General features: G+C 49.4%; 1 protein-coding gene across 4 annotated transcripts in view; it reads right to left on the bottom strand.

Annotated features, from left to right (window-relative positions):
• The window catches only part of LARP1 (La ribonucleoprotein 1, translational regulator), an 83,115-nt gene that overhangs the window by 39,538 nt on the left and 24,741 nt on the right, over positions 1-18,836 (bottom strand). For 2 of the 4 annotated variants that reach the window (XM_061151798.1, XM_061151799.1), the window contains exon 1: positions 15,051-15,823. The exons of 1 other annotated variant lie outside the window; for it this stretch is intronic. In XM_061151798.1, the coding sequence (XP_061007781.1) occupies positions 15,051-15,489 (439 nt within the window). In that variant the 5' untranslated portion in view covers positions 15,490-15,823. Of the gene's footprint in view, positions 1-15,050; positions 15,824-18,836 lie in introns of those variants that run through there. One more of the 4 variants, XM_061151797.1, reaches the window with a different exon arrangement.

The following is an 18,836-nucleotide window of genomic DNA, read 5'->3' as shown; positions in this document are numbered from 1 at the left end:
CACAACCAAATGCTTAACAACCATCAACAACAACACAAAAAACCTGCTGCTGCTACTGCTGCTAAGTCACTTCAGTCGTGTCTGACTCTGTGCGACCCCACAGACAGCAGCCCACCAGGCTCCCCATTCCCTGGCAATGTCTGGGCAAGAACACTGGAGTGGGTTGCCATTTCCTTCTCCAATGCGTGAAAGTGAAAGTGAAGTCACTCAGTCGTATCCGACTTTTAGTGACCCCATGGACTGCAGCCTACTCCATCTGTGGAGTAGGCTCCTCCATCCATGGGATTTTCCAGGCAACAGTACTGGAGTGGGGTGCCATAGCCTTCTCCCAAAAAACCTGCTAGAACCTACCAAAACAAGATACTCTACATCCAAAGACAAAGAACCCACAAGGAGATGGCAGGAAGGGTGCAACTGTGATAAAATCAAATCCCATACCTGCTGGGTGGGTGACCCACAAACTGGATAACTATTATACCACAGAAGTTCTGTCACAACAGTGAAAGTTCTGAGCCCCATGTCAAGTTTCACAGCCTGAGAGTCCAGCAATGACAGAAGGAGCCCACAGAGAATCCGGCTTTAAAGGCCAGCAGGGTTTGATCTCAGAAATTCCAAAAGGCTGGGGGAGACAGAATCTCCACTCTTGGAGGAAGCACACAAGGTCACACGCACACCAGGATCCAGGGCTGTTTTTTGTTTTATTTCGGTGTACTGGGTCTCAGTTGCAGCACGCGGGATCTTCGATTTTCCTTGCGGCATGTGGAATCTTTAGTTACAGCATGCAAACTCTCAGTTGCAGCATGTGGGATCTAGTTTCCTGACCAGGGATTGAACCTGGGTCCCCTAAAATGGGAGTGCGGAGTTTTAGTCACTGGACCACCAGGGAAGTCTCTCCAGGGCTGTTTTTTTAAGCTACCAAGCTTTGGGGTGATTTGTTAGGCATTAACAGATAACCAGAACTACCCTGCTGGCTTACGGTGTCACTTCACTAGCATGTAAACTATGAGTGAAGGCCTCTTCTGTCTTATTTCCATCAATATTTACAAGGTCTAACACTTAGGTTACTGAAATAAATGTGTTAAATGAGTGGTTTTCACTTTGGTGGCAGCCAAACTAGTTCGTTCCAGACAAACAAAGGTTAGGCTCAAGTCCCAGCGCTTCTCTAGATAAGCATGAACACTCTGAATACTTAAGAGACTCTCTTGAGGGGACTTTCCTGGAGGTCTAGGGGTTAGGTCTCTGTGCTTTCACTGCAGAAGGCACGGGTTCAATCCCTGGTCAGGGAACTAAGATCCTGCATGCCAAGTGGCCAAAACCTCCCTCCCCTCAAAACAACTCTAAATAAAATAGTTTCAGGCTATAGTGTCAATTTGGGCTCAAATAAACCTCTTTAAAATTTTTTTAGAGAGACCATCTCTTTCCCTATCCACCCCTCTAGCCCATGCACCTTGGCAGGCCACCCCCCCACCTCCCCAAATTAAAGTGGGAACAGCGTTCAGGCCTCCCTTCCCAGGTGTCCTTTCAGGGACTCCCTCCCCCCTTTCAGGGGCCAGAGGTGCCCCGATGCTGAGGAACAAGGTGGAACTGAAGCCCAAGCTCATATTCTGAGGAAAGCCTGGAGGCCCCCAGGGCGGGCCACGAATTAAAACAGGGTATTTGAAACCTTCTGTGGCAAATGAGCCGCACATGATGCTTATCTGATCTGCCAGGGCATAATTCCAGAGTAAAGGTTATGGATAGGCATATGACAGTGAAGTGGCACTGTATGTGAGGAAGACGTATACGACCTCAGAGGAAAAACTCACCAAATTTCTATGGGAGGAAATCACAGTCTCATGTGATTCTCAAAATCACACCTGCTTACCATAAAATATCTGCTAATTGTGTCACACATGCATGCTGCTGCTGCTGCCAAGTCACTTCAGTCATGTCCAACTCTGTACGACCCCATAGACGGCAGCCCACCAGGCTCCACCGTCCCGGGGATTCTCCAGGCAAGAACACTGGAGTGGGTTGCCATTTCCTTCTGCAGTGCATGAAAGTGAAAAGTGAAAGTGAAGTCGCTCACTCGTGTCCGACTCTTCGCGACCCCATGGACTGCAGCCTACCAGACTCCTCTGCCCATGGGATTCTCCAGGCAAGAGTACTGGAGTGGGGTGCCATTGCCTTCTCCATCACACATGCATACATACACACTAAATAAAAAAAAACAATCCCTGGAGCCGGGCTGGTTTACCGTCTCACTGAACTAGTTGATACTTGCACTGTGGCCTCCACCAGACCTAGGCTCTCAGTCTCAGGGCCAGAAGGGGAGTCTTAGCAACTGCCCATCTAACCAGGTTCAGGACGTCAGGATCTTCTCAACAACATTCCTGCCAAGGATGGGCCACCACTATGTGTACAGTGATGGGGCACTCACCTTGGCCCAGAACTCCCCAAGAGCCTAGGGCAGAATGAATGCCTAAGCAGAAGAATCCCACAGCCTTGGGCAAGATCTTAGGGATGACACGCTAAAGCTTGTCCAATCATGTGGGGGAAAGCAATCCCCATCAGATAAAATCTTTCTCAAACCAGAGACCTAACCTCCAGTTTGATACACAGAACTTAATCCTGTGGGAAAGGACCTTGAAAAGTCTTTTGTCTTGACCGCTTTCATTTACAGAAAAGGGAAAGGAAGTCCAAAGAGGTTCAGACGCCCAAGGTGTCTCAGCACATGAGTCAAGTGTCTCAGCACATGAGTCAAACCTCTGGGACTAGAAAGCTGGTCCCCAATTCTCCTGCCCTATCCTACAGGGCTCACACCCACCGCTGCCACAGAGAAGCTTCTTTTCAGTGTCGGCTGCCCCAGAGTGAATTCAGTGCTCCTGTGAGCTTTAGTTCCACTGCCCGAAGAGCAGGATCATAAATAGGCAGGCCCAAGGCCTCTAGCCAGCATCCTCCCCATTCTGCTTGAGACAGTAACATCTGCCTTAGCTGCTCTCATACCAAAGGGTATCTGAGCTAGAAGGGGCCTTGGAGAATGTTACCAAGGATGCTACACCCATTTCACAGATGCTGGAAAGGGAGTGAAGTCTCACCGGGGCCTGACACAACCCTGTTTCCTTGGCAAGCCCCTCAGCATTCAGAAAGCTTTCCCTTACTGCCCTGGTGCCTCAGGCCAAAATGCCCAGAGTGTCCTGTCTCCCCATCATATCCACTCTCCCTCAGAAAGGTGGATAAGGAGACCCCCTCCAGGACTGCAATCCCTATCTGTGAACTCTTCCCCACCCTCTCCTAATTCTCCAATAAAGATATGCCTCAGCTTGTGGGTTGGACAGACTGCTGTCTCCTTTCCTTTGTATGATAAAATATACAGAGTCTGAGCCCACAGGCCTCACACGGGTGTCCTAGACTAAAGGAAGCTAGATCCTGCCGCTGGATGTGTGCATCATAAAGGAACAGAGGTTCAGTGTGGCCAGGTCTTCTCATTTTTTTCCATAACAGTTTTATTGATATAATTCACATTCCATGCTATCGACTCATTTAAAGTAGACAATTCTTTTTTTTTTTTGTATATTCAGAATTTACATTTTAAAAGAGAATCCAAAAAATCTCTAGGTTTCCAGATACATTTTCTTGATTTTAAAACACAGATGCTTAAATTGTTTTTAAATGGAAGGGTAATCAAACTGTGTCAGGAGGCTGAACTGGATTTGAGGTGGTAAGCAGAGTGAATAACCATTTGTAACTCATACCTTTCAAGACAAAAGTCCCATCATGGCTTTTGTGTCTTGTTTACCCCTGAATTCTGGAGCCCACAAGTGCTCAAAAATTTTCAGAATGAATATATCTAGAAAAGTACTTTGCCAATTTACAGCTGCAGAACCCTACAGCAAAGTGCCATCCAAACTCTTTAAGTACTATCACCATGACAAGGAACCCAGGACCTACAGCGGCAGCTGAATCCATTGAGGGCACTGCTAAAAGTTACTACCTGACCAGAGTCAAAACCTACTGACCCTCCACCTCCCACCTGCCATCAGAGCTTGACCTGTAGGGCCACTTGAAGCAGGTCTGTTCAAATGCTGTACTTTAGAACAACCGCACTGCCACCCACCCCAAGCTTTGATGGTCTGGGAAAAATTATCCTAGTTTCTCAACCATCCCCTCTTCACAGTAAGGGGCATGCGTCACAGTGAGCAGCCGCCTCCGTGTGTTCCTAATTTCCTGTCTCGCTCCCACTCCCCAGAAGTAGCATGCAGCCTCCCATACCCAAAGGGGCTCTCACCATGGCCAAACTCCACCCCCTACACTCCACTGCGGACAAAACCCAGACTAGGTTATTCCATCCACATAATTGGCCTCTCTTCCTCATATCATTGTAAAGATATATAAAGAACAGGAAAAGCAAGGAGACCTCCACTCCTTCAAACAAATCCAAAGCTGCAAAAAGATACTAAAGATGGAGCGGGAGGGTTTCACTGCAAAGCACCTGAGCTGTCCTCTCACCAACGTTCTACCACGAGGGCACTCCCAAGTGCACAATGTGGGCTTCTCACGGCAGGATAATAGCCCCCAGTGACTCCTTAAAGTCCCCTCCACTATGAAGTTGTGTACCAGCCCAGGGCAGGTAGGAAGAGCTGGTTCTAAGTGATATGGGCTGCCTTCCTGTGTATCTCCAGGACCAAACAGCAGGGAAAAGAGGGAGAGAGGACCCAGAAAGACAGAAGACTTAGCACTTGACCTCTGTTAGCAAATTGAAGACCTGGGTCAAATTCAAGACCTCAAAAGAGGAACCGTCAACACTCTTTTTTACCGTCAACACTCTTAGAGTGGTCTGCTGCTGCTGCTGCTGCTAAGTCGCTTCAGTCGCGTCCGACTCTGAGCGACCCCATAGATGGCAGCCCACCAGACTCCACCGCCCCTGGGATTTTCCAGGCAAGAACACTGGAGTGGTTGCCATTGCCTTCTCTGCCTAGAGCGGTCATCACTTGTTATTTGCCAGGCTTCAGTTGAGCACCCGCCTTCACCTAGTGCACATTCACTGTGATCCTAGGACGCAGGTACTCCAGTTATAACTCCATTTACTGAAGCCACAAGTTACCAATCTATCTGAGGGCACTCACTCAGTACAGGATTGGGCTTAACTCAAACTGGATAACTACAAAGTCAACGCTCTACTTCTTCCTCCAGAGGAGTGAAAACAAAACCGGAGTAGGAGCAAAGAGACATGGGTTCAAGTCTTGGCCGTACTCTGAACTGACTGTGACCTTGAGCAACTCTATTTCCTTTCTGGGCCCAAAGTACCTAACCTGTAAACGAATGGTTTAGTTAGATTCAAGGGCCTTTGGGGTCTCTTCCAGCTGTAAATACTCCTTCTCCTCTAAAAGGGAGATAAGGACATCTAAGCCCCTTTGTGCAGAGCACTAGGGACAGAGTTGATAATGACCACAGGTCAGGGTAAGCCTGACTCTCAAAAGCCCAGTGTTCTCAGAAACTCAGACTGCCTATGGGCAGATGCAAACCCACTGTTAGCTCAGGTGTAAAAATGGTTCGAATTCAGCTGAAAGGAGGTGCCTCTGATGGGAAGAAAATTTTGTGCCCGTAGCTATGTGTGGCAAAGCCCACCATGCCAAGCGGCAGACAGGCTCGTGGCAGACAGTCTAGGTGCGGACCGAGAAGCCCCGCTACATGAGTATCTTCCCAGGTGGAGGTGGGGACTCCTGTAGGAAGCCTGTCCCCCGCCACTATTTCCAGGGCCTCTGCCTCCTCTTCCCGCCTAAACAGCTGCAGGAGTGCAAGCAAGATGGAGCTCTTGGCTCAAGCATGGACACAGCCTAGGCCAATCACCAGCAACTGCATTCCAACTAAGCTGGCCTTCTAAAAGGTCAGAGACATCCCATACACTGGAGTTGCTCCCTACCCTTGAAGGATGACAACCGATAACTGTCCTACACCTACACTTCAGGAATGTCTCAGAAGTTTGCTCCCTTTTAATCTGGGAACCTTGCCCCAAAGGATGAGACAGGAAACCCCAAATCACCTATTCTTAACCTAAGAGGTTCTCCCACATGGCCAAAGCAAACTTTCAAAAACAAAAATCTGACCCTCACTTAAAATCTTCTAAAGCTCTCCACTGCCTTCCAGTTAAAATCATAATTTATTCCACAGCCACAGGGAACTACTCAGTTCCCTGGATCTCTCGGCCTTTCCTCAACGAAGAATGAGTCCTCTTTTCAGGTCTTTTCTCAGATAACTCTTACCTGTCCTTCCCATTTCAGTTTAGCCACTACTTCCTCCAGAAAAGTTACTCTGACCTAGACTGAACTGGGTGCCCCCAGCTGCACTCCCAAAGAATCCCACAGCCTTCTTACACAGCATCTTCCATACTGCATCGAAGGTGTGTGTGCTCTCTGTCAACACAACTTTTTATTATTCACTGTGGTATCCTCTGCGCCAGACTCAAAATATGAATGATGCTGCTAAAAGTATGAGATTCATCCATTCATTCACTAATTAAATCTTCAATGAGCTGCCTACTCTGTGACAGGCATATTTAGGTGCTAGAAATAAAGCAGTGATCAAATAAATACCAAAGACCCCTATCCAACAGTGATAAAAACTAAAAAGAAAACTGAAGCAGGGTAAGAGGGATGAGATAGAGCATAAGGTGCATGCAGTCTGCCAGTTAATACAGGGTGGTGGGGACAGGCCTCTCCATCCCCAGGAACGGAACAGGAACCGGAAGAAAGTGAGGGCATGGTCCACATGGCTATCTGGGGGAACAGCACTGAAGAATACAAGGCCTGAAGCACCACATGCTCCAGGAAGAGTCATGTCGTAGGAGGGCAGAGTGGGTAAAGAGTCAAGAGCTCAGGGTCAGGGCAAGGGGAAGTCTGGGGAGTCAGCTTAAGAAGACACTCTAAGGACTCTGAATTCTACTCCACTCTAGAAGCCGTGACAGGACTTAAAGCAGGAGTAACAGGACACCAGTTAGAGGCTCCTGCAACCTTCCAGGTGAGAAGCAATGGTATATGGACCAGGCTGGCAGGCGAGGAGGTGGTAAAAACTTTCACCTTTGGTCACAGTTGACCTGTTCTGGTCTCCTCTCCACATACACTAGCTCACTGAAACTCCTGATAACCCCAAAGTAAGTAATAGTGATATCGCAATTACCCTCTGTAATCTGCTCAGCAGGAACTCTTTTTAGCCCCACTTCAGTTACCTGTTTACCTTTGGTCACAGTTTTTAGAAGCCAAAATGATGTCCTGGTAAATTAGATATAAGGTGACAGAGAAACAGGGGGCAAGAATGACCCCAAGGTTTTTAGTCTGAGCAATGAGAAAGACAGTTGCTTATTAACCTCTCCTGAGGCTCACTTTCCTCATCTGTGAAGCGGGGTTAAAAAAGTGTGCCTGCTGAGAAGATTACGGAGGATAACTGCGATATCACTGTTACTTATCTTGGGGTTATCAAGAGTTTCAGTAAGCTAGTGTCTGTCGCAGGGAGACCAAAACCATACAGAGTTCAGGTGGACCATGTGTCTGAGATGGCTCCCGGCGACTATGGGGCTGAATTCAGTTCCTCCAAAACGCCTGGAATTTTTTTAAAGCAAGGAAAAGAAAAGGCTATCTGGAGTAGCTGGAATGTATGTCCAGAGGGGAAGGTGGTTACCACATCAAATGTGGAGGGTTATACCAAGTTCTCTGAACACCAGGCCTCAGATGGAGGCTCCATCTGGGTTTACCAGTAACACCTCAAACTGAGGTGGATGAAGCTCCTGACTGTACAGCAGATTTATGTGGACAGTTTTACAAAGTTCATCATAAAAGCCCACATTCCTTATCTTTCACACCTAAGGCTTTGTCAGTCCAAAGGTACAGCCAGAGGAAAAGAGCCCATCAAGACTGTCCCTCTGATTCTGAGAAAATCCCTCATGGAGACACCCTGGGCTAACTCCAAATTATCAATCCTCACTTAGCAAAGGCAAGGATAACCCCTCAGAATGGGTAATTACCACAAACTATTGACACATATACAGTCAATCCCCAAACAACGCAGGGATTAGGGCACCAACCTCTAGCTCAGTGAAAAATCCACTTATAGGTTCATAGGCTGTGCCGGGTACCTGCTGCTGCTCTTATCTGCAGCTCTGCGTGAGCATGGACTCAGTCAACAGCAGAGAGTGTAGGACTATTTACTGAAAAAAATCTACATAAGTGGATCCATGCAGCGTGAACCCGTATTGTTCAAGGGTCAATTGAACCTGGCTTTGGAATGCATCTTCCGGAATCTAAACCACTTACATCTGTGTGGGACATTTCAAGTCATGAACTGAGCTACCCCATAATGAGGTATCAATTTGATCCTCAGAACAACCTAAGCATAGGGGTGAGTCCCATTCTGTGAACAAGAAAAACAGCATGTTCTGATTTAAATCCCATCACCTACCCCTTTGCTCCTTCACTGTTTCCTGTCCTTTTATTAGCCAGGTATCAAAATTTATCTTCTCTTATGAACCTCTAGAAAGTAAGGCTGTCCTCTCCCGGCCACTCCCTTAGATCACTCTGGACCAGCCAGGGAGGTTTGGGAGCCCTCTGGAGGCCCCAACACCCTAATTACCCGCTTTCAGATTGTCTTGGATTTTGCAAACAGGGGCAGTCCCAACTGCCAAGCTCTCCATGTTAAAGAGGTTTTTGTGGTTTCAGGTCCACTGCTCCACCTCCTCTCCCTCCCTCCGGGAGGGAAAGAGTGCTGAGTAACAGCTCTAAAATGCTTACTCTAACCTAGGTCCCACTGCAGAGGGGCAGCAGATCAGCCAAGAGATTCCACCCCCCAGGGAGGTTCAGAGTTCAGGACTGCAGAGACCATCCCCTACCTACCCAGGGCCCCAAACCACCTCCAAAGCATCTCTCCCTCCCCAACAGGCATTATCTCCCAGTGAGTGTAAAACTCAAACACTCTGCCCAGAACAAGGGACAGGTTCCTGGGGAAGGCCTCCTTCCCTTCTTCCCTTCAGAGGGTGCCCCGACTGTGTGCTTTGTTTACAAGAGAAGAAAGTGGTCTGAACTATAGGAAAAGAGCTTTAAGCCCTGATTTATAAAGGCTAACGTAACAGTTCTTCACCAAAAGGTGTACAGTATAACCAGCTATGGAGTTTAAAACAAATAAAAACAACCATAATGCCATTATTACACTTGACAAACAATTCCTTAATATAATCTAAACTTCCGAAAATTTCTTCTTATATAACCTGTTTGTTTGAATCAGGATTCAAACAAGATCCACACAAGGCATTTGACTGATGTCTCAATTCTTCATCCGTAACAGTTCCCTCTTTTAAAAATGCTTATTTACTTTTTAACTGAAGCTGATGTACAATAATATTATACATAAGTTGTAGGTGAATAATACAGTGAGTCATCATTTTTAAAAGTTATACTCCATTTATGGCTTCCCTGGTGGCTCAGTGGTAAAGAACCCACTTCCCAGTGCAGGAGATGTGGGTTTGGTCCCTGGTTCAGGAAAATCCCCTGGAGAAGAAAATTGCAACCCACTCCGGTTTTTTGCCTGGGAAACCCTATGGCCAGAAGGAGTCTCGTGGGCTACAGTCCATGGGGTCGCAAGGAGTCATACACTACTTAGCGACTAAACAGCTCCATTATGGTTATTATAAAATACTGGCTATACCCCGTGTTTGTACAATACATCCTTGTAGCTTATTTTGTACATAATAGTTTGTATCTCTTAACTTAGTACCTCTTAATCCCCTATCTCAACGTTGCCCTTCCCTCCTCCCCTCTCCTCACTGCTAACTAGTTTGCTCTCTGTGAGTCCATTTCTTTTCGTTGCATTCACTAGTTTTATTTATGGCTGTGCTATGCCTCCGTGGCTGCAAGTGGGCTTTCTCTAGTTCCGGCGAGCAGTGGCTACTCCCTAGTTGCCGTGCACAGGCGTCTCTGGTTGCAGAGCCCCAGGCTCTATGGCGCGCAGGCTTCAGTAGTCGCAGCACATGGGCTCAGCTGCTCCATGGTATGTGGACTCTTCCTGGACCAGTGATTGAACCCGTGTCCCCTACATTGGCAGACGGGAGTCTTATCCACTGCGCCACCAGGGAAGTCCTGGCTGTATTTTTTTAACACCCCTTATTTACTAACGAAATCATCTGTCCTGTAGTTTCTCACTTTCAAAAACTGAATAACGGCTACCTCATGGTCCATCAGCGTACTCCTCTATGTTCACAGATCTGTGATTCTGTTAGATGTGGGTTCAATTTTTATTCAGCAGACACAATTTTCACAGACAGCACTGTGTACTTTCTACTATCACATTCACTGTAAGGCACCTAATGCCTGGCTGCTCTGATATACACCTCCAAGCAACTGGCTTAGGTTCCTAAAGCCAGAAAAGTGTCTCCAGCCTTCACAGAACTTGGGTTCAAAACTGAAATTCTTAACCACAACAGCAGATATAAACACACACATAAAAAAGCTCTGCTTTGTAAAAATTGTGAATCACTGCTATACACCTGAAAATTACATAAATATTATAAACCAAGTATATCTCAATTAAAAACAAATCAAAAAGTTCTACTTTGTTTCTTCCGTGGGGAAAGGGTTTATCAGAGAAAAAGTGCTCTTGATACTAAAAATACTAAAGACATTTAGACCTATTCCAATTCCCTTATTTTATAGATGACGAAACACAGGCTCAGAGAGAGTACGGGGGTTGCTAATGCCCACATAGTTGGACACAAGCAGAATTACAAGCGAAATGAACACCCCTAATAATGGTGATGATTTATTACAGCTAGCACTTATTAGATGCTCTGTACTCGACATTAAGCTAAACATCACACTAAATATTTATGAATCAGTTACTATTACTATTCCCATTTTGAGGATGAAGGAACAATGGCTTAGAGAGGCTGAGTTATTTACTCAAGACTGCACAGGAAGTTAGGAGCAAAGTTGGGACTCAAAATTACAGACTGTTTAATCCCACCCAGTCCACTTCTAGTGGTGGGGAAGGAAGGAGCCAGGGTCTAAAGTAGCTCTGACACCATGAGGTCTTCATGCAGTGAAGACTGACGGACACCCTAGACCCCCATCAATGCCCCCCGAGTACACCAGTTGTGGGACTGGCGGGTGAAGGAAGATGGGCAAGGGCCCAGACGCAGGAAGGAAATGGAGACTGGGAGTGGAGGTTTATTTGGGGCCAGTTCAGTGTGGCCTAAGATTCCTGGGGTTGCCATGGGTTAGCTGGGATTATAATCCTTTTTTATTTCATGCCACCAGTCAGCTGTACTTCAAAGGGACACAGGAAAAAATGATACCCAGAATATAAATATGCAAGTCTCAGACCCTGACCCCAACTCTCCTTTAAAGAGAAAAGAAGAAAAAGATCACAGCAATGGTTCATTTTCTTACCACACAAAGTTAGAAGTGTAACACAATCCACCCACTTATTCCCTGCTAGGGGCACTGGAAGTTTGTGGGGATAGTGCACTCTCAAGTCTCTACCTACTACATGTATACCAGCTACAAAGCTTTTAACACAGCAAATGTTTAGTTCAGTTAGACTCGCCTTTGCCCACAGCCCTAAAGAGCACATGTACACTCTGCCAAAAGCTAATTTTTACGAAAGGCAGATAAATTATAACTTATTTTTAAAACATTTGTCATAACACATTCCAAAGTAAAAGTAGGCAAGTGTTTGGATCATCAACCTTTAAGATTACCCATTCTATGTCCTTCATGTCTGTGGAGAAGCAAAGGTCTACTTTTAAGGAGACAGATCCCATATATTTCAGGGAGTACTGATAAAATACCAGAAAAGGAAAATAAATACACCATTCTCCAACCCCCTCAGTTTTACAGGTGGAGAAAATGGAGACCAAGAACAAGTCCCAGGAAAACCCAAAGATTCAGTCTCCCAGACAGTGTAAGAGCGAACACATGCAAGGCACCAGACTAAATACTTTACACGTTCCATCACAGTGAATGCTCACAATGCTCCCTTGAGGCAGATAAATAATTTTATTTCTAGAATATAACGAGGAGGCTGAGGCACAGAATGGTTAAGTATCTTGTCCAATGAAGCACAGCTAAGCAACTGGCTGAGCTGGCATTTGAACCCAAGCAGTTTTGACACCAGAACCTTTGCTATCTTCTTCATTTAAAAAAAAAAAAAAATTATTTGACTGTTCTAAGTCTTAGTTGCAGCACACAGGATCTTCGCTGCAGCACATGGGATCTAGTTCCCTGACCAAGGATTGAACCTGGGCCCCCTCCACTGAGAGTGGGGAGTCTTAACCATCATGGAAGTCTGTCATTTCTTCTTGTAAATGAGACATCCTGCCTCTCTCATACTTAAAGAGCTGTGGCTAGGATAAGGAATAGAAATTTTAATGTTTTCAAAACATTCTAGGGGAGGGAAATACAAAAAGCCAAAATGCAAATCCCAAGACTTTAAACCACTAAGACAGACACTTTAAACCAGAACAGAGAGCCCCACAAGAAAGGGGAGATATCACAAAACATCTTTTATTACTAGTTACTGCCTGTGTCTCTTAAAGAACTAAAATACTAGCATCTGAGCCAAAAGGAGAGCTAAAAATAGGCGTTTGCAGCAAGCTTTGGAAAGCTTTTGGCTTACTTAGGAGGCACCAAAAACATATGCATCACAGAACACAAAATTTCCCAAGACCACACTGCCACTCCACTGGTGTAACATTTAAACTTGTCCAAATAAAATCAGGGCTGGAAAAGGACCTTAGTGATCCATGTAAATTTCAAAGAAAGGGCCACTATCTACCCTGACCACAAAATTCTCCTTCAAAAAGCATCCAAGCCCTAACAACAGGCTTAAACAGAGACGCTACTGGATTAATTCAGAGTTTGTCTGTCGACGACTATTCTCAAAGTTTAAAACTAATGAGCAGACAAGACACTTTCTTGCCTAACAAGAACAGAGTAAGTCTACCGGACTTAGAATTTTGCTTTGGGCACTAAAGCAAGTTGGCTTTTCCACTCAGAGGTAAAGGCGAGATGCCAGCCAAGCTGTCTTCTTCCCACGATCAATAACCCCGGTGACGCACCCTACCAAGGGCCCCTAGACTTGCACAAAATGCCAGCTCAGGCATCCAACACCACCTGATGTCATGGCTGATTTAAAACCCACAAGGCAGGTTCACCATTAGCAGAGCAGCAGCAGCCAGAGTGAGTAGCCCCATTTAAACTTCTGAGGAGTGCCCTCTCCTGCGGATGATTATACCCCTCTGAGTTTAAAGAGGGGGAAGGACCAAAGAGTGTCTTCAAATTGCTTTTCCTCCCTCCGTGGGTGGATCAGGAGGGATTTGCAAGAAAATGGAGATTTCAGCACTGCCCTTTGCATAAGAGGGTTCTGGAAGGAAAAGGGGGGAAGGGGAGGAGGGCAAAAGGAAGAGAACACGGTTTGAGGTACTATTAGTAAACGCCAAAGGTCCCCTCCCCCAAATGAAGCAATCTTAAAAAGAAATAAAAATTACAACATGCCATTTTCAGAATTCGGTGTTCTGGTTTCCCTGGGACTACGAGGGATTCTATTCCCTTCAATATGAAGGCATTAAGCTGCCCTTTCAACTTTCCCCATTCTGATGGTTTAAACCAGTCAGTCTCAAGCAGAAGGGGAGGAGTTCTGAAAAAGCCGTGGGGCTATGGCCACAGGCCATCGTAGTAGCTCCAATTGGGTTTTAATACCGGCTCACTGCAAGAAGATCCTGAACCCAAGAATCCAGCCCCAGGGTGTCTCTACGGGCCGGCAAAAGGAGCAGGCGGGCGCGCCCCCCACCAAAGCCGACGATCTATTTTCAGCAAAGTAAGGCCTAGCGGAGACTCTGTATTCCGTACCCCCCTCCCCCCAATAACGAGGCTCTGCGGGGACTTCCCGCACGCCGACCTCCCCCGAGGGGCCGTGTCCGAAAGGACCCAAAGAAGTCGAGGAGGGAGAGGGAGGGCGCGCCGCTCGGCGGTCACATGCCGCCAGCCGCGCGGGGAGGCACCACGTTGTCCCGGCTGCGGAGGAATGCCGGGAAGGGGGTACGCGCACTCACACCCGCGCACACGCACACACCCGGCCGCGCCGCCCGCACCCGCCTTCCGCCCCGAGCGCCGCGGCGGCCGCCGAACGCCCAGGCCAGCGGCCGCGAGCAGCCCGCCGGCCGGCGGCGCGGCGCATGGCGCCCAACTGTCACCCGCCCGTCCGGCCTGGCCCGGCCACTCCCTCCCCCGCCGCCACACGCCCCTCGCGTCGCCGCATGCCCCCTTACTCGCCTCACATTTCCCCTCACTGGATGCCCCGCACACTCGCCATCCGGCTCCCTCTCAAGGCGGAAGGTCCCCGGGATCAGGCGAGGGAAAGCACCGAATTCAATGACACGTCGGGTTTCCTCTTCTCCCCATTCTCCCCGTAACCGACCCCTCGAGCCGTCGCCCACGGCCATTCTACCGCCTAACACCATCTACTCGAGAACAAACTTGTTAACTTTTAAATCCCGAATCCGTGTGGTCGGTATGCACTCATCGCCGGGCGTTTTGCTGCCTATGACATATACTCATTAAACATTTACAACACGGGGACGATAGCAACGCTACCAAAACGAGGAACACGGGGCGGGGGGGTGGAGGGGGCTTCCCGAGGAAGGTTCAGGCAAGAAACCGTCTCTCACACCGACACGCGGGGGGCGGGGGGGGGCTTTCACCGAAACCAGCGCCCACCCCTCTCCCCGCGAGATAGGCCGGGACCACGCCGTTGCCCACTAACCGCTGCGGCCCAGGCGGTGGCCGTAGCCTCCGGGAGGCCGGGCCCTCCGGCAGGGGCATGTTCCCGAGTGTGCTGGGCGGAGCGGGGGGGGGGGGGGGGGGGCAGGGCACGGCGACCTAAATTAGCCAGGAGATAATGAAAAAAAAAAAAAAAAACCCCGAGTCACTACGACCAGTGGCGGACCCCCGGGCCCTGGAGGCCGCTGGGGGAGGGGACGCCTATGTCCCCGGAAGAGGCCCCCAGTCCCGGAGTACCAAACAGAGACCCACCTGGAGGAGACTGTCCGTTCACGGTGGCCAGGACCGGCGGCAGCGCGTTCTTAGTCCACGGGTTCACCTTGGGCGGAGGGGCCTCCACGAAGTCTCGGCGCCCGGCGCCCGCGGCTCCGGCAGCTCCTCCGCCAGCGCCCGGCTCGCCGCCGCCGCCCTCCTCCCCGTCGCTGATGGCCAGGCCCTCGGCGCCGGGCGGCTGCGGCGGCCGCGGGCTCTCGCGCTCCAGCTGCCCGGTGCCTTCCTTGTGCGGCTTGGCGCAGGGCGGCCGAGGTCTCCGGGTGCCGCCGTCCGGCTCTCCGCCTCCGACGTCGTTCGCCCCGGGCTCGCCCTTGCCCTCGGGAGGCGGCAGCGGCTTCTTCCTCACCAAACCCCCGTGATCTTCGGCCTGCAAGAGCGGGGCGCCCCCCGGCAGCAGCGGCTCCACCTGAGTGGCCATCTGCGCGCCCGCCCCCCCGGAGAAGCCGGGCGCGCCCGAGGCTGCCTCCCCCGCCTCGAACTTGGCTCTCAGAGCGCCCGCGACGCCTTCCTCCGGGGCGCTGGGCCCCAGTCCCGGCGGAGAAGGGTCGGGGTTCACGCTAGGCGCGGCCCCCCCTCCCGGTCGGATGCAGCCGCCGTAGATCCAAGGCCCGCTGGCGGGGCGGGGGGGGGGGGGGGGGAGGAAGGCCCCCCACTCTGCGGTCCAGGCCTCCTCGGCGCGCGTCCCCCCCCGCCCGTTCCTCGCAAGGAGCCCCCACCCCGAGCCTGGCAGGCTTCTCGTCCCGTCCCTCCCTCCCCCCCGCCCCCGGGGCGGCCCGGGCTTCCCGGCACGGGGGCTGCAGCAATATGGACGGACGGGGGAGAGGCGCGGCGAGCCGAGCTGACCACGCGATCCGCGGCAGGCGGCGGGCGGGCGCGCGCCTCGCGACGCAGCGGGCAGGGGAGGGGACGGCGCAACGGGGGCGCGCCCGCCGGGGCTGGCCCTGGGCGACGGGCGGGCGAAGGCGGCGGGAGCGCGCGCGCAGGGCCTCGCGGCCCCGCCCCTGGCCCCGCCCCTGGCCTCCAATTCCTCGGCGCATCTCCGGGGCTAGTGGGTGAGGGGTACTCAAACCGGACGGGGGCGAGCACGTGCCTGATGCAATTCGGAAGCGGGGGGGGGGGGGGACGGTCAGCGAGCAGGGTAGGAGAGACCGGGTGGTATAAAGAGGGGGAAGTGTCTTAAAGAGCCAGTTAGTGAGAGCGTTCGCAGGTGGAGCACATGGGACCGCGCCACGCGGCCGGCGGGGCCTGCTGGCGCTCTTTAGGTTGGGTGCGCCAGAATCCCGGGAAGGAGCCATTAATATCACCCTGAGCTTACAGGATGATGGGGTGGGGGTGCTGTCGCCTCACTTGCGTCCCATAGGCCTGGCCCCTCCAGGCCCCGCCTGGGTGACCTTGGGTGAGCCGGCCTCACCTCCGTGGACTGTGCTCCGCTCCTCCCAGGCAGCACCGGCCAGGTCACTGTCCCAAGTTGGGTTCGACACCCGGCCTAGAAGACGAGTCTTTAACCCTTGGGGGCATCTGGCGTCTAGGAAGTGAGCAGGGAATTACCAACAGCCCCCAACCCGGCCAAGCCCTGAAACCGAGTATTTATGGGCGAGAAATGTCTTTTTTTTTTTTTTTTTTCCCCTCAAGTGGATTTCCGTTTTTATAAGAATTGCTTGGGTCGAAGACGAAGCGACACCAAATTGAGACTCTGGGGATCTGAGATTTTATCCTGATCCTGGTCCTGCCCCTTACCAACTCTGCATTACTTGGGTCTCAGTTTCCCTATTGTAAAATGAAGACAGTGGTTTCAAATTTTAGAGCACATTCAATTAAATATTTACGGTGGGGGGTTTCTAGGAACAAGGCTTGGAAATAAAGCTTACAAGGACTTCATGGAATTTACATTCTAAGGTAGAGAAAGAGAAAGTAAAACAAACTTATCAACACGAGCTTGTCTCATATCTGTGAAGACAGTAACTACTGCGGTAATAGGTCACTAGATCAGTTCCTTTAGTTTGGATGATGAGGAAAAACCTTGGATGCAGATTCTAAAGTATTTGGAATCAGGCATGTCTGGGGTCTGACCCAGAAACTGCATGTCAGGCAAGAACCCTTTTGGAGCTTGTGGTCCCACACCTCACTTGGAGAAGTCCTGACCTCTGGCTGGCTATGATATTACCTGCTCAAGACGTAACAGCCAAGACTGTTAGCCATCTCCAAAAAAATCAGAACACGTGACCTGCTGGACAGAGGTGAAGGCTTACTGAAAATCAGCCTTTTGAAACTGCCCCTAAGGGGTGAGGCTAGTTGTAGGGTTGTTTGTAAGCAGGACCACTGGGGAGAGGTGCTGGTGGGGACAACCAGACAATCTGACGTGTGGTCCCAACTCTTCCATAACGTGGTGCCCACACCTTGGCCAGCTCTCAGCACTTCACTGGACCTCTCTTCCCTGGTAGACAAATGGGGGTAAATTATGCTTGACTTGCTTCTAACATCTCAGCTTTTGTGAAGGGTCAAGTGAGACAATGTCAGTCAAAGTGCTATGTAAATTATAGAGACTGAGGCCAGTGCTTCAAAAGAGATACAAGGAAGATAATGATTAAATGATTAAAGGGATCTTGATGAATTAAAACAGATTCTTTGTCATTACATTATATATACCCTTAATCAGAAGATAAATTATTGTACACTGTCACTAGCATTTACTATTTTTTATTTTTTAATTAATTAATTAATTTTATTTATTTCTTGAAGAGGATTCACATTAGACTATCTCTGAACTTTTTAGAAGAGGACATAATGGTCCTTGGTGGTCATTCTTTTCTATATGCCTGTAGTTGGGGGTAGAGGGTATGCTTTGTGAAGGGAGAAGGGCTCTATGTGGACAAGTAACTTGTTCATGTTACCCAACATCAGTCTGAGCTGAACAAGCAGCACCAGGCCCTATATGGAGGCCGGAGCAGCACTGAGATCTGCATGCCCTAGGCCTGCTCTGCCCCAGAGAGGTGCTTCTAACACCCATAGGCCATTCTACAGATGGGCAAACTGGGACCACAGAAGGAAGATAAGACAAGGTAACCGGCATGAGACCACATCTTACACTGAGGCTATTAAATTGGAAAAGAAATTTTAATGATTAGTCAGTCCCCTTGTTTTTCAGGAAACTGAAGTTCAGAGAAGTCAGGTTACTTAACCAGAGTCACACAGCTAGTCCATGGCAGAGTCAGGTCTCATACCTGAATCGTCTGATCCTAAATGCAGTAGCTTTTTCTATTGGAAATGACGGAATTTCAACTTGAATTCAGTTTTTGTTTTTTTAGATTCCTGAACTACTATGGCATTCTATATGCACGTGTTCATTTTTAAATACTATTGATCAAATAGTTCAGAGTAGCTACTTTTATTAAGTAACTACTATATGCTAGGTTCTATGAGAAATATTAATACTTGACATACTTTATCTCATTTCATCCTCACAATAACCTAGTGAGTTAGATACTAACTTTTCCCACAAATACCTACTGTGTTCCTACTATGTGCCAGGCACTAGGCTAGGTCTGGAAGCTATTATCTTCATTTACAAATGGAAGCAATTGAAGTTCAGAAAAAGAAAGTCAGCTGGCTGCCTAGGGTCTCAGGCAGCAGCTAATCCCCAGGCCTGTTTTATCCCCCACGCTGCGCTGTGAGCCTGCCTCCTTTCTCTCCATGGCCGTATGATGGCATTTGTGGAGCACTCATCAAATACACTGGACTGGGGAGGGTACTAAAAAAAGCTGAACC

The sequence above is a fragment of the Dama dama genome, chromosome 9 (assembly GCF_033118175.1).
Source record: "Dama dama isolate Ldn47 chromosome 9, ASM3311817v1, whole genome shotgun sequence".
NCBI classification, from domain to species: domain Eukaryota; kingdom Metazoa; phylum Chordata; class Mammalia; order Artiodactyla; family Cervidae; genus Dama; species Dama dama.
Note: the sequence above shows the minus strand (reverse complement) of the source record. Positions and strands in the feature narration are given on the sequence as shown.